Raw genomic sequence first — 22,486 nt, 5'->3', positions numbered from 1 at the left:
TACCGTTTGTATAGCACAGGCTGTTTCCATAAGAAAAAAAAATAAGTCTGATGTTTGCTTTAGTGTTTGAACACAGCACTTTGTGTTTTTTGAACAATGAGTTGCTCTTTAAATAATAGCTGCCCCAGTAAGTATGCGGTTTTAGGTGTTATCCCCTGTGATCTTAGCTCATTCATTTTCTTACTCTTCTGGATATGTGGAAATAAGGACATTTTAAAAATGCTTTTGATCATAAAATGATTGAATTAACTTTAATATGTTTAGTGAGTCCAATAAATACGCTATCCTGTAGGTTCTTAACTTCAGTTTCTTCTAAAGCTTTGGAGTTTATCCTCCTGGACTGAATATAGCATAGGAATATTCTTTCAATGTTTTCTCAAAAGCTCCTGTTGCTAGTTGGATCAGGAATGTTGCAAGAAATTTTCAGTACTTTTGGTTTGCTTAGATTCTGGCTGTTGTTATGAGATGAATGGAAATGGAAAGTATTCTGGGAAAAACAATTGCCTGAACTTTTCCTAACCTTGAGGGCCTGTTCTGAGCTTGGGGAGCAGTGTAACAGCCTCCTCCACCCTTATCAAATTCAGCTCTGCTGTTTTGCTTCTGAAAGCAGAATTTTGACTGTGACCATAAGGCTGATTCAAGTCGTAACCCATTTTCAAGAACTCTTGCCATTGTATATGTCAAGTGAACATTTTACAGTGAGGTATGTGTTAATCTGGGCATTTTTCTTAATTGCTGGGCAGTTTCCGCCAAAAGCAACAGCACAATATTAATACTCCCCTCCAGGTCATCGCTGGCTGAGAATCTACTCCATCTGGAAAAATATAACATGTTTTAAGACTTCATGGAATCAAGTGAACAAACCTAATCGAAATAATTACAGGAAAATGAAGATGGGTTTATCTTGTGACATCATTCAAACAGATTTCCACCCTGTTTCTCCAGCTAGCATCCCATAAAAATTTTCCATGACTGCTAGGAAAGTAAAAATGAATAGGAGGTTATAACGTATAGTGTATTTTGGGCCCATTAGATTTGAAACACTGAAGGGAAATGACTAAACTTCTCCCTTCATTTATTTCCCTCTTTCCAGTATAAACATACATGCGAAAACCCATGGTAGTTGAGTTTGGGGAGAACAGTTTTACTATTGTACACAACTCCTGTGTGCGTATAGGTAGATAGTGATAAACATAACATGGCTCAAGGAGATGGTTAAAATATACCACATAACCATTTATTGTTGGTGTGGCTTTATTTAACATTTGAGATGATCTGATTACTATCTGTGACACCTTCAGCACTCCGTTTTTCCTTTTTCCCTCTGCTTCTTTCCTGACAAGGGTGGTGGCCTGTACACAGCGGTACCTCCGACTGACCCGATGGAGTGCATTAACTGTCGAAATTGTCGGAACAACAATAGGTATGTTGGTGTGTATTTGCGAGTTGTGAATAGGTGTGCAACTCCGTTTGTTATTCTGTGTTCAGCAGAGAAAGTTCTTGCAGTTTTACCTAAGTTATGTATAAATCTCCGAGTATGGAGTCTTAAGTTTAAGGTTGTTACTCAGTTTTTGCCCCAGCTTTACAATTTTTAAAGCTTCGTGCTTTGGTTTCTTTTGATATATTGACAATATTAAAGGCTTTGTTTCTCACTGAGATCCTGTTAGAAGGTTTGATGTTTTTGAAACCTTTAAATCAGTGCCTTTCTCTTTAGATAGACTTTATCTTTTCTCACTTATTCTATTTTCAGTAGAATTTTCTTTTCTATGCTGTATGGTATTTTCTAATCTATATTGTAGATGACAGCCTGTTTGAATGTTAGGGAGGAAAAACCCTGTGTGTATGGTAATGTTTTTTCATGGTAACATTACTGAAAATTTCTTATCAGGTTGTTCAATTTTTTAAAAAAATCTTAAAACCTTAAGATAATTAAGTAGCACAAGCTTGCTTTCTTTTAATTTCTGTTTTTTTAAATTAAGAATTTTATGTGCTCATAATTTTTCAAACAAGATGGGAATGTGTAGAGTGATATATACATTTAATTTTTGACAGAATAGTCAGAAAGCTTTCATGCTGCTTTTTTATGTATTAATCCTGAAGGATTATCAGATATTTTGTTGTACTAAAGTTATGTCTCTTGGAAATCTCAGTTCTTTCTTTTACATAATGATGGTGTTTGATTACATGGTCTCAAAAGTCCTTCTCAGCTCTAAAACTCTGCAATTTAGAAATCATATTACAGTTAGTACATAAAATACCTGGAGTATTGGACTAGAGTTTGGGTATTTCATTATTGAAATGGGATTTGACCCATATTTTAAAAATGAATTATGAAATTACAAGTTGCATCTGGGAGCTATCAAAGCCAGAACTTAAAGAAGGATCCAGTCAGTCATTGAATTAAAATTACATTGTTTCATCTTGTGTTTTGAGAGTTGCTGAACAAAAGCAATGAAGCTTCCTAGAGATTTTTTTTTCATCATTTGCTTAACCCATTTTAGGGTTTCTGTATTAGCAACAGCCATCTGCATGTTTTGTGTACCAAGATTTGCTTGTTATATTTTAAAATGCTGTATCACCTTAACTAAATTTTAAGATGCTTGTAACAGTAAAGCCACATTTTTGTCCTGAGTTTGTCAAAGGCTTTATCACAACTTGTTAGGAACATGCTAAAGAATTGGTAAAGATAGTTCATACACCCGGTAAGTAATCAGATGGATTTAATTAAAGCACATCGTCTGTGGCTCCTGTGGCCAGCAGCAAATATGATTCAACCCAGACATTAGAATGATGTAGCAAGAGAACCTCAGGTCTAAGAAGAAATCAACATAGGCTTTGCTGTTGATTAAATCTATGCTCTTGGGAAAGTTAATGTAATCTCTCTGAGGCTGTTCCTTATCTGAAAAATGGTGAATTGTCCTAGATAGTGTAAAATTGCTCGCAATGTACTCTGATTATAGCTTTTGGTAATTTGCTGCTAATCATCTTTATAATGAGGTACCATATCCTAGTACCAGAAATACATCCCGTTTCCTTAAAAGAATTTGAATGACTTCTGCCATCTTGTGTTCACTGCCATGTTTGTTTGTGTGAGCTTGGTGTGTGTGTGTGGTCTTTGGGGTTTTATTATACATGGTTTTCTCCTTTAAGACAATCAGTATTTCTATTGATTTTCAAGTTAGCGACCTCTTGTATTTCATGTTTGGGGTGTTACTTTTATCTGGAAACATAGATGAATTCTCTGCAGCCTTAGGAAGCCAGCTTCAGTTTCTCCCTGGCCCAAATATTCTTCCTACCTCACAGTCTACCTATTTAGGGCAAACCTTCAGTTTCCTGCCTGGGCTCCAAGGTTAGCCAAGTGGCTTACCTGGCTTCTTGGAACACTTATGTGATTTTGACGCAGATTAACATCAATAAGTACCTATCTTCAGCTCTGCAAAATTGGAATCATTAAATCTAAAGGTTTCTGACTCTTTTTAACATTGTAATTGAAAACAGGCATCTCCTCTCAAGATCCTCAAGATGGCAAAATTTGTAATAAGCTTTGAATACTGAAAAGTAGATGATATATCATTTACTCCCCCAAATATGCACAATTTTAGACAATTTACACTTCTAAAATATTGACATTATTGCTAAGAATAAGCTTGCATTTCCTCATGCCAACTGAAAAGAGTTATGTACACAAAAAGAGGCATAATTTCAGTTCAGATATATGAGGGCTATCAAGGAGGCATTTTAGAGTTTTTGGCTATTCGGGCAAAATGAACATTTATTGAGTACTAGCCTGGCACTGGAGTTTCCAGACAGAAGGAATCAAGTCATGGAAGGAGGAAAGATAACACTTACCTGAGGGTAAATAGTCTAGTTCAGGGGTTATCAAACTTTAGCATGCTCTAGAATTGCTTGGAGCACTTGTAAAAACCAAATTACAAAGCTCTATCTCTAGAGTTTCTGGCTCAGTAGAGCTAAGGTGAGGACTGAGAATTTGCTTTTCTAGTGCATTCCAGGGGTGCTGATGTCTCTGCTTGTAGGATCATGCTTTGAGAACCGCTGGCATAATTTGGCTGGAGTAGCCAAGTAGAGAGTACTCGTGAACCCCTAACTCATTTTATGAGCCTCTAAAGAATACCCCTACATTGCAGGAGACCTGGGTTCAATCTCTGGGTTGGGAAGATCCTCTGGAGGAGGGTATGGCAACCCACTCCAGTATCCTTGCCTGGAGAATCCCCATGGACATAGGAGCCTGGTGGGCTGCAGTCCACGGGGTCACAAAGAGTCAGACACGACTGAGCTGCTAAGCACATGCTCCACATCAGGGGCTGAAATTCAACCTCTCAATAAAGTACAGTACTCGTGCGCAATCATGTCCGACCCTTTGCCACCCCATGGACTGTAGCCGGCCAGGTTCCTCTGCCCATGGAAATTTTCAGGCTGGGGTGGGTTGCCATTTCCTCCTCCAGGGATCAAACCTGCGTCTCCTGAATTAGCAGGCAGATTCTTCGCCACTAAGCCACCTGGGAAGCCCATAGCAGGTCATAAAACTGGAAAACCAGACTGAGTTTCTATCATGGATCATCCTTACTGTCAGGGTTTAGTAGTTCATTTAATCAACATTTATTGAGTGCCCATCACGTACTAGGCTTCCCTCCAGAGAGCCGACAGTTAATAAGAGGGATTCACAGACAGAGTTTGAAGTATGGTGAGTGGAGTTTGAAGAAGCACATTGAATCTCATGGTTTTATATTTAAGGAATAGGAAAAGCCCCTATTGTTTCTGTAATATAAAATGTAGGAGAGAGATGAGATTTTTGCGTTAATCAAAAAGCAGGGGACCTGGGTTAAATGTTGAGACACTCTGGGCTTAGTGGCATCATGATTCTTTTGAAGATGTTTGAGAAAGGGAGCCAGCTCTGCAGAGATGTGTTTAGGCTACTTAATGGTGGTAGGATTGGAGGGAGGAGACCAGTGTGACGACTTGTGTAATGAAGGCCTCAGCTTCATGAAAGGAATGGGGCTAGAAAGGGAGAGCTGAGTTAGATTCTAGAGTTAGAATTTGGGGGACTTGGCCGTTGACTGGAATGCACTGATAGGAATCTAGAAAAAGGTTCAAATGAATAGAGAATTTCAAATGTGAATGGCCTGGTAGTCACTATGGTGATAGTCATAGAAACAAGAAACTTAATGAAATGATATATTGAGGGAAGGTGATGATATCGGTTGGATGTTTAATTTAGAGTTTCAAGTGCCAGTTAAACATCTAAGTCAAGCAGACAGATGAAAATGCTGGTCTTGGGTTCAGGGAGTAGATTGGGACAATGATCTCTGTATTTACAAGTCATTTGTATCAAAGTAATAGAACTTAAAGATGGGTTGGACATTTTGAAGTTCTCTACCTGCCTGTAAGAGTTGACCATTTTAAAGATATTTGGTGGGGGGTGCAGATTTTTGTTTTATCAATAAAACATTTATTTGGAAATGCATAAGTATGTGTATATGTATACACACATATATACAGAAATTTGCTATTTTTGTAGGATAAAAAGTTTGAATATCACCAATTCCATATTGCCTAATAAAACTAAGTTTGAAAGAAAAATAAAAATAAGTGGGAATACTAATGGAGACAGTAACCTTGGCTGATTGATTATTTTTATATATTTAATTTTTAAAGGCTTTTATATCTTAAGTATTTGAAGTAATTAGACATCTTTTTCATAATCCCCTCGTATTTTCCTTACTGCCTTGATATATTTTCAAAGAGGTGAGGCAAGGGGTGTGATAAAATCAGGAGAGCGAAAATTAAAAGAGGATCCAATCATTCATCATTCACTCAACAGATATTTTTTGAAAGTCTTTTGTGGACCAGGTGCCAAGCTAGGTCCCAAGGCTACAGTTGTAAACAAAACAGGCATTGTCCTTGCCTTCACTGAGCTTATAATTTGATGGGGAGACACATCTTTTTTCAAAATGGCATAAGTAAATCATAAAAATGAATAAATAATTCAAACTGGGTCCTTTAAAGACAGTATAAAGAATGCATTAGAAAGGAAAGACTTCACTAAGCAAGTGACACTTTACGTGAAGAATTTGTAAAATTAGGTCAAAGAGAATGGGGATAGGTTTAAAGCTTTCCAAGCAAAGGCAAGGTACTGTTTATGCAAAACCTTTAAAGCAGAATACTGAAATCCTGGGACTTTCCTGGTGGTCCAGTGGTTAAGACTGCACTCCCGATGCAGGGGGGCCCAGTTCAATCCCTGGTCAGGGAACTAGATCCCACATGCCATACTAAAAGATCCCGTGTGCCCCAACTGAGACCCAGCACAGTCAAATGAATAAATATTTCTAAAAATAAATAAATAAGTAAATAAAAAGGGACTGCCCTGGTGAACCAATGGTTAAGGGAGTAAGGGGCATGGGTTTGAAGCCTGGTTGGGTAGCTAGGATCCCACATGCCTCGTGGCCAAAAAACCAAAACATAAGACAGAAGCAATATTGCAACAAATTCAATAAAGACTTTAAAAATGATCCACATCAAAAAAAAAAAAATCTTAAAATCATTGGTAATAGATACTATAAGCTATAAAAAGAATGCTGGAATTCTTACAGAATCAAAGAAGGCTAATGTGGCAGGAATGTAGTACGGGACAGGGTCAGAGATAGATGATAGATGAGTGAATTAAGACCATATGGAGCCATAGTGAGTCAGCGAAAGCTAGCATGATAGAGCTCTCTGGAGGATAGAGTTTGGAGACTCCGTTGGATGGCACTAAAAAGGAGACAGGGGATCCATTGGATGGCCGTGGCAGTGATCCAGATGAGAAATAGTGCACTAAGATAGCTACAGTAGATGCAGAGAGAGGTAGGTGGTTTGGAGAGATTTAGAAGGTGCAATTTTTGTAAAAGATATGGGTAACTGTTTGAGGAGGCCCGCAGAGGGGAAGATGTCAAGGATGGTGTCCAAGTAATTGGGTGTAATCACTGAACAGGGAAACACTGCAGGAATGCGCTTATGCCCGTCCACCCCCACACACCTGGGAGTCATCCCCTTCAACCCCAGTGGTGCCTCATCAAACCCACCTTGACCCAGGGCAGGGCTCTTACTGTACAGATTACTGATGAGTGAAGAATTGACGAAGGCCTTTCCCCTTGGAATCTACCTGCCCTGTATCTTGCCACCCTAGGTTTTTTTTTTTTTCCCCTGCCTTTTTAGATTTAAACTCGAATGTATTTCTTGGAGTGGCCTTTTTAAAAGCAAGTCATTGCCAACCTTAAGGTCCTTTTATCATCTTTGTATTTCAGTAATAGAAGACTTTGCCTTTCTTGTCCAAACTGGCATATTGACGTGAAAATTTGAGAACAGGTCAAAGGGGAGTGGACTCAACAGATATGCATTTGAGCAAACTCTGGGAGATAGTGAAGGACTGGGAAGCCTGGTGTGTTGCAGTCCATGGGGTCACAAAGAGTTGGATACAATGTGGCAACCGAACAATAACAAAAGGGGAGTGCACACTCTAGCAATCTAGAGTTTTATTTGCTGCTAGGGCTTTTGTCAGAGAAAGCAATGGCACCCACTCCAGTACTCTTGCCTGGAAAATCCCATGGATGGAGGAGCCTGGTAGGCTGTAGTCCATGGGGTTGCGAAGAGTCAGACACAACTGAGTGACTTCACTTTCACTTTTCACTTTCATGCATTGGAGAAGGAAATGGCAACCCACTCCAGTGTTCTTGCCTGGAGAACCCCAGGGACCAGGGGAGCCTGGTGGGCTGCCATCTGTGGGGTCGCACAGAGTCGGACACGACTGAAGTGACTTAGCAGCAGCAGCAGCAGGGCTTTTGTAGCATTTGTAGAGGACTGCCTGCCTCTATGCAGTTCAGTCCATTTGAATGTTTTTCAGGTTTAAGAGTTGCATGTAACGACTCACTACGAACAGCTGGAAAGAAACATATTTAATGTAGCTTTGGGGGAGCCAGCCCCCTGCATGAAAGACTCAGTTGAGAAATCCTTGTGCATTGCAAGAGTTAAACAGATTTTAATCAAATAAATCAATAGCTTTCTACCCTTCTCTCCTCAATTCAGAAAACAGTAGTGCAGTTCTGGATATGTCATTAAATGGGGTTTGTCAGTTGCTTGGCTAGTTTAATGGGAAGGGATTGACATTAAATCTGCTCTGTTTACCATCAGTCTTGATAATTTGTAAGAGAGGACACTGATGAAATTCACAGATGAATGAACTGAGAGGTCCCATCAGGAAGGAACAAAATTAACTTTAAGTGTCCTAAAGAGATTGGAAATGGGCAGGAAGTTGCCAAGTAAAAATCAACTTGGAAAAATGTATATAATCCATCTGGGGAAAAAAGTATGAGCTATACATGGCTGGTGGTCAAGAGGAGAAATAAAACTATTGGGAATAGTGCTTTAGAAAATGTAGGTATTATAAATGACCTCCAGGTTTTTCTGTAATGATCACCTTAAAAGTCTGGGTATTGTTGGGTTTGAAGGTACTCCTTCACCAACTTGAAACCTTCCACTGAGTCAGATATACTCAGATAAACATAAGTGTGTAGAGATGAATATGAAAACATTCCATTATAATAGTAGATCTTTTAGGTGGACGGTTTGGTTTACCCAATTGGTTTGTGAAATATGAAAACAACTGCTTATCTAAAGACAATTAGGTGCTCGCTTCGGCAGCACATATACTAAAATTGGAACAATACAGAGAAGATTAGCATGGCCCCTGCGCAAGGATGACACACAAATTCGTGAAGCGTTCCATATTTTTGTGAAGTAAGCCAGAAAGATAAAGACCATTACAGTATACTAACACATATATATGGAATTTAGAAAGATGGTAATGATAACCCTATATGTAGAACAGAAAAAGAGACACAGATGTACAGAACAGACTTTTGGACTCTGTGGGAGAAGGCGAGGGTGGGATGTTTCGAGAGAACAGCATCGAAACATGTATATTATCTAGGGTGAATCAGATCACCAGCCCAGGTTGGATGCATGAGACAAATGCTCGGGCCTGGTGCACTGGGAAGACCCAGAGGGATTGGGTAAAGAGGGAGGTGGGAGGAGGGATCGGGATGGGGAATACATGTAAATCCATGGCTGATTCATGTCAATGTATGACAAAAACCACTACAATATTGTAAGTAATTAGCCTCCAACTAATAAAAATAAATGAAAAAAAAAAATAAAGACAATTAGACTCTGCTCCAGCAGGTTAATTGGTTATGATTCAACCCATCTCCTATCCCTAACCACTCAGCTACTTCAAAACTAGCCATAAAACCAAAGGAAGGAAATACACAGAGCCCAAGATTTGGATTCTCTTCCATCTATGGTAATCTCCCTGATTCTCTAAGAAAAATATTCAAAAAACTGGGTCTAATTTCTTTAATTGATTGGTACCTTCCTTTCTGGGGGAAGTTACTTATATTCTACTTTTGATATGGAGCCCTGATCCTGTTGTCAAGGAGTCATGTGGTTAGAACAGTACATGCTTTTGGTCTTTTATTTGTAAGATTGTGTGTGTGAGAGAGAGAGCGCGTGAGCTTGCCACGTTCAATAATGCATTGCATCATTTATAGTCACCCAACATGTATTTAAAGGGAGTGTTAGTTGCTTAGTCGTGCTTGACTCTTTGCAGTCCCGTGGACCATAGCCTACCAGGTTCCTCCGTCCATGGAATTCTCCAGGCAAGAATACTGGAGTGGGTTGCCATTTCCTTCTCTAGGGGATCTTCCCAACTCAGGGATCAAACCTCCAACTCCTGCATTGCAGGCAGATTCTTTACCGTCCGAGCCACCAGGGAAGCCGGAGATGGCTGAGTGACTAACACCAACATGTATTGTTGCCTGTTGTGTGACAGCCACGAATAAACTAATTCCCAAAAGGAAACGCCCACTGCATGGCTTGGGTCACTGCAGCCTGTAGCAAAGAGTGTATGGTGAGAACGGAGGACCTCCATGGCCCTAGAGGAATGTCATCAGGGTTCTGTTGCAGGGTAACTGATGACCTCCTCAAGATAAGGGCTAGGTCAGCAAAGTGACAGACACAGTGGCAAGAAGAAACAGCAAGGGTGAGGTGAACGTCAAAGCGAACCACCACCAAGATGAGACGGTTTCAGAGGATATTCATGGAACACATTCATGAAAATAAGTATCATGCATCCAAGAGGTTCGTGGGTAGTTAGTCCCTGCCCTCCAGGGATAATCAGAAGAGGAAACTTAAGGCAAAATGTATACAATTATCTAATCACAGAAATTCTGTATATAATCATCCTTAACAAATGTTCAACTATGTAATCAGAAATGGGATACTTCTCTGCAAAACATTTCAGAGGTGCTATGTAGTTTTGCTGGAGTGTCCAAAATATGTTTAGTCAAATACTAATGCAACGTATTCTTCCAAACACGATGCTGCGCTACTATTCCCGTTTCTTATTTCTTAGCGTGTGCTATTCAGGTGGCTGCTTCAAGAATATTTTATTTTTTATGACACTGTAATAGTCATTCTCCTATCTTCTACCTTGGTCAGACAGCCCTCTCCTGTTTCCTGAAAGATACCTTAGTAATAAACTAACAGGTCCCAGACCACCTGAATTCTTGCAGAGCAGCACAAATCTTCGTATGTGGCAAGATGCACAGAGTTCCGTTTACTCAGTGCTTTCAAAGTTAGGCAAAGTCATTTCATTGAGCCAGAGACAACCCATTGAAAACTGTCACTCCACCTTAAGCCAATAATAACTGCAACTGAAAGGTCATTTGAGAAGCCAAAGATAGATAAGAAATTACAAAAAAAAAAAAAAGAAATTACAAATTATTTGTATCATATAAACTGTGAGATGTGCATTGTGAGAGCATGTTAATAATGTCATAAATATGCAGACATTTGCCCTTTTCTCTCTCTCAGTACCTGTAGATTTGAGTCTCTTACGTATATACAGGTACTATTTTTGTAGTTATCTGGTTGCTTTAGAAATTTTAATTAAAGCATCAGTAAAAGAATTGGTTCACTTGTTACAAGCTTAATTACATTCAGAACAGGTATCATGTTTCTTTTCTATAGACTATATCCTCTGTTTATATCTTAGCATGTAACCCCCAGGTTAAAGCCGTTTTTATGCTGACCCATGCAGACATCCAAAAATGAACTAGAAGTAATGTGACTCAATTACTTATATTTGGTTTTCTACATCAGTGGTCCCCGTGGAAGACAGTTTTTCCATGGACCCGGGGGGGGGATGGTTTTAGGATGATTCAAGTGCATGACGTTTATTGTGCACTTTCTTTCTATTGCTATTACATTAGCTCCACTGCAGATTATCAGGCATTAGAACACGGTGATTGGAGGCCCTGCTGTATGTGGTTAATTACTAATAATTATGAGTTAGGGTTCACTGTACTAGAACATTTTAAACCAGTTTGGTTTATCAGGTTGAAATTTGGGTAATCATCACTTTACCAGTCTAACGCACATGATGATTTTACTGTCAACACCACCCTGTTAATTGAAACTCAAAGTTTGGAATAAAAGTATGCACTGCAGTAATTTTCTATATCACTTACCTGAAAGATAGATGCTAAAGAATATCCAGTAGGAAATTGCACTTTTCTCCTGCTAAATATCTGTAATTTCTTTTAAAACATATGTATTTACTTGTTAACCCCAGCTTATAAAGCCAGATGACAGTATCAGCTCTCTAGATACTATTCACTGTAATTGGCCCTGGCGCCTCTATCCTCACCATCCTTTGGTCCTGTCCCATCCATATCGTTCACCTTCATTATCACAATAGTGCTGTATTTTTTTTTCCACTATGAAAGAAACTAATGTATTCACTTGGAAAATGTGAAGCCTTGCCACTTGTTTTCATCAATGAAAGCAGTATCAGAATCACACCTGCCATATTGTAACAGCTCTAAGGCTGGCAGCCAGTGTTGTGATCAAACATCTGTGAAATAAAATGTTCGCAAAAGTGCTCTACACTCATATTGTTAGACTGCCCTTAGAGGTCCTTTAAAAATCTCATCCATTGCTTTAAATTAAAGAAACGAGCAGGACAAAAAAGAAATGAAAGAGGGGAAAGAAGACAACAGAAGAATTGAAGGCATCTAATCTGGTGAGTCTTCATTATTTTTGTTAACATTATCAAATTTCACTCCTGTTAGCTCTGTGAAAGCCAGTTATTAACTTACAGTATCTTGTTTTTTAGGGAACTGCCCTGGTGTTTCAAATTCTGGCAAGTATATTTTTTTCTTACACCTTAACTTTACTTCTTTAAATGAAAATGTCTCTTTCTGACCTGATCCTTTTTTTTTTTGTCTTTCAGGTTTCAGGTACCTTTGTATTACTTCCAGATTCCTGCAGAGAAATGGGACATTAAGCCAGAAGCTCATTTTGTTTGTTTCACATCATGATTGGGGGTTTCATTAAGTGCCTGACTCTGCCCTGTGTCTCACTGATCTCAGAGCTTTCTCTGACACCGAGGACAGGCAGTGCCCATCCTCCAGAAGACTGACATTTAAGTCAGATAACTTTGAAGCCAACAGTTGGAATGAAAGCTAAACAACAGAGCCAATATGAATGAGGGCAGAGATAGCTTCTATTGTGGTACAAAAATCTTCAGAGGTAAGTATATGGTTCATTCTCATTTTTAATCTATGTGTCTTAGTTTTGGGTGTGATCTATTATAAGATATCTTGACCAATTAGTTTAGTTGTTGCTCTTTGATAATAATTTTACTTGCTTATAGAAAAGCTTATTTAAAAAGTTCGATGTTCAATGTTTATTGTATCCATATTCACCATTTTTGAAGTCCTATGATATGCCATTTACTATGTGCTTGGCACTGGACATTATGGCCTTAATTGGAGTCTAACATGCATTAGTACTTTTATTACTTCCTAGAACAGCAAAATATTTTAGAGTCGTTTTAACTCTAGTCTCTTCTCCAGTGCTTTGTTATTTTTGTCATATAGTTTAATTCTATAAATATTGAAAATCTTTTAAGACAATACAGGTTCGGTTTTTTAGCAGTCAATGTTTATTCACAGTTCCCAACATTATCTTTGTTGCTGTTGTCCCCTTTCTTTTTTACAGGTAATTTTTATTGGAGTGTAGTTGATTTACAACGTTGTGTTAGTTTTAGGGGTACAGCAAAGTGAATCAGTTATACATATACATATATCCGCTCTTTTTCAGATTCTTTTCCCCTATAGGTCACTGCAGAGTCCTGAGCAGAGTTCCTTGTGCCATACAGTAGGTCCTTACCAGTTCTCTGTTTTATATATAATAGTGTGTGTATGTCAGGCCCAAACTCCCAATTCACCCCTCCCTCCCTGTCCCTTTCCCCTTTGGTAACTGAAAGCTTGTTTTCTACATCTGTGAGTCTGTTTCTCTTTTGCATATAAGTTCATTGGTACCATTTTTTTAATTTTTAGATTCCACACATAAGTGATATCATATTATATCTGTCTTTCTCTGACTTACTTCACTCAGTATGACAATCTCTGTGTCCATCTATGTTGCTGCAAGTGGCATTATTTTGTTTCTTTTTATGGCTGAGTAATATTTCATTCTATGTATGAGCTTTTCTGTATGCCCCTTATGTCTCTTACGCTTCTTTCTATATTTTCCACACTTTTGTGTCCAGTCTGAACACACTTCATGTTCAGTAAACCTTTGGTCATCTGTGCTCAATTTCCACTTAACTCCATGAACTGAGTTCTTCATTTAGGATATTCTACTTATTAGTTTAGAAATTCCAAATAATAATTATTATTAGATGCTCAGTTTCTGTTAAAATTCTCCGTCTTGTCACCTTTTTTCTTGAATATAATCATCCAGTTCTTTTAAAGTCATTGTCTCCTAACTCAATATAAGCATCACTTATTTTTCTTTTATTTCTGTCTTCAGAAATGCCTGGTGATTTTTTATGGAATTCTAGACGTTGCATATAAAAACTCCTAGAGGCTCTGGAAGATGTTTTCTTCCCCCAGAAAGGATTTGCGTTTGCTTTTGGCAGGCAATTAGGCAAGGAGCAGATCATTTTAACCCACTTAAATGATTTAATGCTGAGTTTCAAGTCTTTTTAAAAGCCTTGTCTCTTCTGCTTCACCGTTATTTTTACAGCGTAACTCTTCAAGGGTCCCAGTTAAAAGCCTGGGCTGTTTACGGGGCCTTTTCTCTTTGGCAGCCTCTGAACTCTTAATTTCTGTCTTCCCAGCCCCATGAAAGTGCCAGAAGTTCTCAGTTCCTCAGCTTCCACTGCCTGCCTGACGCCTCAGTGTTCCATCCTGCATTGAGCTGGGCAGATGCTTTGTGAGGACAAGTGGTGCTGAAACTCACCTTTACCTTCTTTCTGGAATCTTAGCCACTTAAGTGCTGGGTAGCTCTCTGATGATTCCAACAGATTTAAACTCCAATGTCTCCATCTTTTTTTGTTTTTTTTTTTAGTTGCTCTTGGCAGGAGAGTTGTTCTGATATAAACTAATCAGTCATAGCCAGAAGCCAGGAACATAAGTTTTAAGAATTATTTTCAACAAATCATGGTAGTCATATAGATTCCCTTGACCAGAGATATTTCTGGGTTTTGGAAATCAGAATCTTTCTTACTCTCTAATTGTCATCTAATGTAATTTCCTCAATTATAAGACACTTGAGTCTGAAAGAGCATGGAAGGATACACACTAGTCCCTAGTTGGAATGCAGAAAGTACCCTATTCTCATCAGCCATACAGCCCTAACCCATCTCAAAGCTGAGTGCTCCCAGTGTCTTATATCTTCTTACGTTATACTTACTACACTATAGTGTAACCGTTTGTTTACTTACTCTCCTATGCTAGACTGGGAGCTGGAACCTGTTGTATTTATCTTTATATTTTCAGTGTCTACCGCAGTGTCTGACATTTAGAAGGTATTCACATGTCACATGCTTTTGGAATAAAGGGTTCTTCTAAGTATGTTTTTTTATATAGATATATAATAGTAAATTCTCACTAGAAGTAATTTGAATGCAAAAAGATTTTTCCAGGAGTTCCCTGGTGACCCAGTGGGTAGGACTCAGCACTTTTCACTCTCATGGCCCTGAGTTCATTTCCTGGTCAGGGACCTAAGATCCTGTAATCTACATGGCAGGGCCAGAAAAAGAAACTAAAAAGTTTTCCCCCGCCCTTGCCACACATTTCGGGTGAGTACCCTGTTTAGAATCTGTAGTTTCTTATGAATTGAATACATTCAAGAGGGATTTCAGATTCCCTGGGTATTGAGACAGCGGAAGAGACTCATGAAAAGAGACTGATAACATGGACACTTTTAAATGGATGTCAAGAGATCTGTGTTTACCTTTGTTGGCATCCCAGCATCCCAGAAAAAATTTTAAGTTCAGAGTTGAATGAAATGTCCAGCAGACCCATGAGGAATGCCTTGCTCTCCTGGAGCCTTGGTCTGCTATCCCAGTGCTTTGATTCTGACTCCAGCAAACTTTCTTCCATACCAGTGCTTCCTCTGCTTTTTTTTTTCTTTTTTTTTTTCTTCCTCTGCTTTTTATTGCCTTAACACTTGCATCGGAATGCAGATTTTCTTTGAATCAGGTATATATTTTTTCTGATAGTGTTAAAAGTTAGGATTACAGTCATATTAGATTATGCTGTGGTCATAATTTTCTGTGCAGATGAATACCTGACAAACATACTTTGCTTTCATTCCAGATGACTGGTATCTGAATTCTACTAAGTGTATAGTCAATATATTTCTCTCTTTGAAATTTAAGTTGAACTTATTTAAATTAAGGATTTGATTTACTGACAGATATCTTACTCTCTTTCAGGTTCCAAGGCTTCAAGCTTAACAGTTGTTATTTCTTATAACTTGAACCAACAGAGATGCTGGTAACAGTTGTGTGGACTTCCCTTTACTGATTTTATGTTCCAGAAACATACTACCCCATGTTAGAAGGCTGGAAGTCGAAAGAATTCTTATCTTTATTCCCTAACGTGCTTCCCTCCAGTATACTTGTGTATTTCCTACCTAACCTTCCCGACCAAAGTCACATGAAATGTCTTCACTTTTCTCACTCCTAATTTTATAAATAAAAAATATTTTTATTTTATATGTAAATACTTCTGGGTCTCCAGTCTCTAGTTTCTGTTAATGATGGAATGGCTTATCATCCAGGGTAATAATGATGGAATCTGGACAATCTGAAAGTATTGTAGAGTAACTAGAAACAGGCAGAAACTGAATAAATCTAACCTTGAAAGACAATGGGTAACATTTGTCTATATGTTTTTGCCTGAGGACATTCTTCAATCTTGGATCAAGAACACAAACGGAAGGTATTGAAAGATAGAGTTTGAGGTCAACAGAATAACCAGAAAATCAGAGGGAAAAATCCAGTTTAAAAAAAAAGTTACTATACATGTAAAAAATAGGAAAAAGTGATACTTACTCAAGGGAAAAAAATTGTCAATAGAAACAGACCCTTTAACAAATATGCTCAAGGACTCAATGAACAATGCCTTCACGTTGGGAATTTCATCTTAGAAATAGAACCTATAAAGATCAAATGGAAGTTCCAAAGCTGAAAAGCATAAATAACTGGAATGGAGAATTTACTGTTTGGGCTTAATATCAGATTGAAGACAACAGAAGAAAGAGTCAATAAACTAAAAGATCAATAGAGATTATCCAATCTGAAGAACAGGAAGAAAAAATTAGAGGAAATCACATATCTTGGATGAAGACAGGAAATAAAAGTAGGGCAGAATTGAAGTGAATGTTTAGTACTAATAAATTCTAGCAATTAATTCTGCAAAGAAAAAAAATTGAAAAATAAACAAAACTTGGATTTTGAATGTCTAGTTCTTGTAGTATTTCTTCCTAGAGTGAAAGGGAACATACCTGGTTTCAAAACTGTATTTTTGTTGGCTTTCGTAAGGTCATTTCTCTCACGTGGCTGTAAGTTTCTTAGCTTTCTGTCCTTTTCCTCTTTTTCTGTTTCACTCCTTCCAGCATGAATGGCCTCTTCCTTCTGTGTACTATATTCAGGAGCTAGTTTATTATGAAAGACAATTTCTAACAGTGGACTGAGGCAAAGGATGCATATGATAAGTCATTGTGTACTGTTCCATTATTCACTGGTTTGCATTTTGATGCATTCTCCTTTGTATTTCACTTTAACTATAATTTTTGAGATCTTGATAATTCAAATCATAGTGAATCACTTAGTTATTTTTAAGCACCAGTCTTCCTTAAGAATCTGTGAATACAAAATACCAAATAATATTTCAGAATAAGTGAATTTTAGTTATTGATCCCTCTAGAGACAATTCTGTCTCTTTTGGTTTACCCTTTGTAGGTGTTTCACCAAAGCTAGCAGCACTTTCAGCAGCAGCCCCCTTCCTGTGGTCCCAGTGATAGCACCTTATCCTCAAGATGGTTTGGAAATGAAGCCCTTCAGTCACATGAAGATGCCTGTGTGTCTGGCTTCCACGGTCCCCGACTGTGTTCAGTCACCCGAGGAGGGCATCAAGGAGGACATGACACCAACATCTGCTCAGCCGATTTGCTGTCAAGACAGTAGAGATGGGACCAACTCTGATTGTGTGGAAGATACAGCAGAGTTCCACAGAGGTACAGCAAGACATTATAAATCTCAAGTTTCTCGGTAGTCTTCAGTTAACTAAGAACTGTATCAGGAGAGATGATGCTTTCAGACTGTTCTGTGATCAACTCATATTTCTTAGATTATTGGGTGGGGGTATTGGATATGTCAACAAAAGTTGACTCTGTAAAGGATTCTTTGAAATTCTTGGGTGCTTGGGGATGTTCTTTTTTTTGCCGTTTTTTAATTTTTTGGCCACAGCATATAGGATCTTGTTCCCCAGCCAGGGATTGAACCTATACTCCCAATACAGGGAATCTTAATCACTGGATTGCCAGGGAAGTCCCTGAAATTCTGTGATACACATCCTTCATCTCTGATTGTTCATTCTATTACATTCTGGAAAATAAATCCAAATAGGCTTTAATTCAGTTTGTACCTGAACCACAGACTTGCTAGAAGGATGCATTTTGTGATCCTAGGCTTCTTTTCTCATCTGAGTTGATTCTGGAGTTGTAGTGGTTCTTGAACACGGTTATTTTGGGGCTTTTAAGGGGTTTGCTGTAACCCTCAGATGAATCATATAACTGTTCATGAGAGCTCAACTTTATTTTAAACCTGTGCCTCCCTCAGATTCAAACGTAAACTTAACTGGTCTCTAATTTTGCTCATGGTTCTTTCTTTATTGCTGAAGGTAGTGTTTTTAGACTGCTTTGATAAAAATCAGCCTTTCTCATTTCATAATGCTTCCAAACCTTTGTTTTTCAGGAGACAGCTGTGTGCCCTCAGAAGCTGAGAACAACATTTTAAGTTGGAATCCTCTTATTTTGCCACCTGTCTCAAAGGACTGTACTGAAAAGACACCATGGTCTCCTCCTGGCACTCCTGTAGACAGTCCTCCAGGCGTCCTTCAGCAACCCCAGGAAACCTGAGGATGCGGCAGTGCCCGGTCACGTTCCCACTGCAAGCCAGTAACTGCACGAAACAACCCTGAGGGTGGACTGTGTGAAGGACGTTAATTCAGTTCAGAGAAAGAGCGTTATTTATTTTTTGTTGTAGTGATGTCATATGAATGTATCTTAAAATGTGTGCCCTTTTATGTTATTTATGCCTTAAAAGTTTCCCTCCCTCTTCCTTCCTCTCCCTCATCAGTAAACAACCTAGTTTGGCACAGTTGAAACACCTGAGACCATGTTGTCCAAGAGCCTCAGCGATAGTAAGAGCCCCTCCTGCAAGGATCCTACCTGTTGGCTGAGTCAGCTAAGTTGGGATTGCACAGGCCATTGGGAATTTTCAGATGGAAAGTTGTCTTTCACTGTTGTGTTATCAGACTGTCTGAGAACATTTGAAACCACCCACAGTTGTAACACCTGATGTTTATAATAGATGTCTTGTGAATTTGATGAGTGCCTTCCACGGAAGTGATAGTTGACCTGTAGGCTGTCTGCATATGGGCACAGGTTACGTCCAGTTATCTAGGCAGTAATCACAGTATTGTGGACGTGGTGGAGGTTAAGGCGGCCTGGTTGGGTTATTGCAGAAGGCAGAAAGGGAGCCAGGACCAGAGAGAAAAAGAATGCCTTCAGATCCAGTATCATTTAAAATTACATTTATTTATAACATGGTTACCATGGGGCTCTTTTTGACTGTTTCTAAGAAAAATAAGACTTTCAAGTGGTGACTAGAAGAGAAAGATCCATATTTTAAGAAGAAAGGGAAGGTTCCAGGTGGATCATCTTGGCGGAAGCTCTCCCATTAGTATAGGAAGTATCATGGTGCCCCACCCCTGAAAAATCTGTATTTTCTAAGTTCCAGCTTGGGCAATACCTGAAAGATGTGAGTGTTAGAAAAGAATCTGGAGGTTTGAAGTTTCCGGACGTTTTTCCTGAATGTCGTCATTGTAACAGGCACCTATAGCTTTGACTGGCAGAGCTCGTAAATCACAGTTATTGCTGCCTCTGAGTGACAAGGACATTTGCAGCTGCCGTTGAAAGGCTTTTCTTCTCCACGTCTGAAACAAAACAACACAGCACTCTGAGTGTATTTGATAGCTTGACTCAAGCTTTATGGATCACTGCTCTTTTTTGGATTGTGCATCCCTTTGGGGAAAAAAAAACACAAAACAGAAAACAAGTCTCTTTATGGAGAGTCAAGCGATTCCAGCATAAATGAAAATATTTTTACAGTTTCCCAACAGTTGCAGTGAAATAGAGTAGAATACTGTATTAATCAACTTTCTGTGTAAATGCATCCATATTCCCTTACATATGTCTATATATTTTAGAAATAGAACTGTTAGTGGAATGTGCCATGTGAGCTGGGTCACTATGCAAGGATTACTTGGAGTAGAATGTAGTGGATACAATTTCATAGTCAGGTGTCACGGATGCTCCAGTCAAGTTCTCCGTTCCAGACATCCCCACCTATAGTGTACTGGATTTATTCTTCATTGTTGCCTAGATGCAGTTAGCTTTGGAGGGAGTTGTCTGCATCCTTTACTTCTGTGGCCAGCAAAGGACAAAGTCCTAGCGCACGGAATATGAAAACATACCCTGTGTCTGCCAGTCAGGTTCTAGGGCTACACTCACAAAGGGAGTTTTAGAAAACTGGGGACTACGTGTTTGTAAGCAGTCATTTTGATTCAGGAAACAGAGGTGTATTAGCGTGAGCCTTAGGTCATAAACTGCTTTTAAAGATTGAGTTTGAATATGGGATTTGTCCACTAGGAAGAGAAAAATGACTTTACCTGTAGGGCAATCTCATTGTGGACTGCTTTATTTATATTATTAGTAACGCTGTTTTAAGTGTTATCCCTTTAATTGTATTTTTATTTATAAAAAATGCTTTTATATATTGAGATATATAAATATAAATATATATATATATATATATAATTGCCTTCATGTTTAGGAGTTACGAGTGCTCTCTGACTATGAGTTGTTCTGAACTTTTATGCTCTGCACATTTACCCAAAACAGTCCTACCTAATGTTATTTGCCAGGAAGTCAGAGGACAGGACAGCATGGGCGATGGCTCTAACATTTGTGGAATAACTGTTATGTACCAGACTGGTGCTTGCTACTACTATCTCAAACCTTCCTGTTATGACACATCTACTAAGTAGGTGATAAAGTCCCCAGGTCACACGGGTGAGCCACAGAGCCTGAATCTGAACTTATCTGGAGCAGTAATCTGAGCTCCTGTTTTTCCAGACTGCTTTCCAAAACCATTGCGGTTCACTCTGCTGATGGAACCCATTCCTGTAAGCCCCCGGTCCTCCCCACTGCAGAATTCCTCTGATGCTCTAGCGCCACAACTAAAGAGGCTGTCCCCCATGGGCAGAGCTCTGAGCTTATTACCTGGTCTCCCAGGAGCCCTCATTTCTCCTTGTGACCCCCCTTGCTACTACCCCTTCCCCGGAAATTTGACCTTCTCTCAGCGTGATAGTGATCCTGTAATCCTTCAGACCTCTTCACATCCCTTCTCCTCTGAGAACTCTGTGAGTCTTTGTTTTAGCATCAAACTGCCTCTTCGGCTATATCATTTCTGTAGCTCCTTTTTTTTTTCTTCTTTTGGTTGTGCACTGATCCTCTGATGATGGGTGCTGTACAGAATGTAAGTGAAATGGCAGTGTTTTAAACCTCTTGAAGTGGTCTTTAAAAACAAAAGGCATTTCTTTCTGGGTTTGGTTTTTGTCAAAAGAGTCCGCGAGGATGGATACAGATTACTAAGCTGATCGTGACGTAAGTCTCATTCCAGCTACAGGACTGCCAACCTTCTAACTGAATTTCACCTGTGTTGCTCTCTCTTAAAGCAGTGATTTTCAGATGCATGTTTTTGTACCATATTGAAAAGTATGTTTTATTTTCCTTAAAGTTGTAATATTATGTTTGAAATTGTATATATTTTAAATGATGTAGCTTTGACAGGTTTTATCTGGTCGATATGATTTTCTATTAAAAGACAATGCTGCTTTCATGTAGAGTAGCTCGTGAAGATGCATTTCTCTGATGCTCCCTGTCTGTGTGAAGCCGCTTATAGCTTGTGGCGGGGGTGGGTGTACGTCTTTGAAAAGTTTTGGACCTGTCCTTCCTTGAAAACCTCCTCTGCACAACTTAGAATCAAGTGAGTTAATCCCTTCTGATCTGACTGCAGAGATCGAGGCCCTGAAGAAAAAGGATCTGGGACAAATACATTATGGGGCGGCTCGGAAAATACCTGCAGCAAGGAGCTCTGTCAAAGCAGATGCAGCCTCTTAGGGGGCTTAGCATTTCTTTGGAAGGAAATGAGGGCAGAGGAGAGTGAGAAAAGAGGGATCCCTTCTCAGACCTTGTCTATTTTTACCGTTAACCTAGAGCCATGTCCATGTGAACCCCAGAAATTTAGTCTTAAGAAACAGCTTAGCTTTACTGCCCTAAAAAAAAAAGTGTCTGGGGTGGGACTTCCCTTAATGTCCAGTGGTTAAGACTCCATGCTCCCAATCCAGGGGGCCCAGGTTCAATCTCTGGTCAGGGAACTAGATCCTGCGTGCCACAACTAAGGTCTGGCACTTCCCGAGTGGCTTTTCTGGTGGCTCAGAGAGTCAAGAACCTGCCTGCCAGTGCAGGAGACACGGGTTCGATCCCTGGGTCAGGAAGAGCCCCTGGAGAAGGAAATGGCAAGCCACTCCAGTATTCTTGCCTGGAGAATCTCACGGACAGAGGAGCCTGGGGGCTCCAGTCTATGGGGTCTCAAAGAGTTGGACACAGCTTAGCAACTAAACAAGATCCAGCACAGCCAAAAGCAAACAAAAAAAAAAACACCCAGTGTCTGGGCTGCTTCGACCAGAAAGCCACCAGGGCTTTTTGCATGGGGCGGGGCCCTGTC

The 22,486-nt window shown here is 39.3% G+C and overlaps 1 protein-coding gene and 1 non-coding gene across 2 annotated transcripts in view; both read left to right on the top strand.

Moving 5' to 3' along the window:
• The window catches only part of CDON (cell adhesion associated, oncogene regulated), a 103,163-nt gene extending 81,530 nt beyond the window's left edge, over nt 1-21,633 (top strand). The window contains exons 19-21 of the mRNA XM_043451390.1: nt 1,344-1,423; nt 17,375-17,649; nt 18,389-21,633. Of these exons, the coding sequence (XP_043307325.1) occupies nt 1,344-1,423; nt 17,375-17,649; nt 18,389-18,552 (519 nt within the window). The 3' untranslated portion in view covers nt 18,553-21,633. The remainder of the gene's footprint in view (nt 1-1,343; nt 1,424-17,374; nt 17,650-18,388) is intronic.
• LOC122431534 lies at nt 8,679-8,785 on the top strand. Its single transcript, XR_006266551.1, has one exon. It is a non-coding gene; the product is annotated as a U6 spliceosomal RNA (small nuclear RNA).
• Nucleotides 21,634-22,486: the final 853 nt, after the last annotated feature.

This window comes from Cervus canadensis, chromosome 29, assembly GCF_019320065.1.
Source record: "Cervus canadensis isolate Bull #8, Minnesota chromosome 29, ASM1932006v1, whole genome shotgun sequence".
NCBI classification, from domain to species: domain Eukaryota; kingdom Metazoa; phylum Chordata; class Mammalia; order Artiodactyla; family Cervidae; genus Cervus; species Cervus canadensis.
Note: the sequence above shows the minus strand (reverse complement) of the source record. Positions and strands in the feature narration are given on the sequence as shown.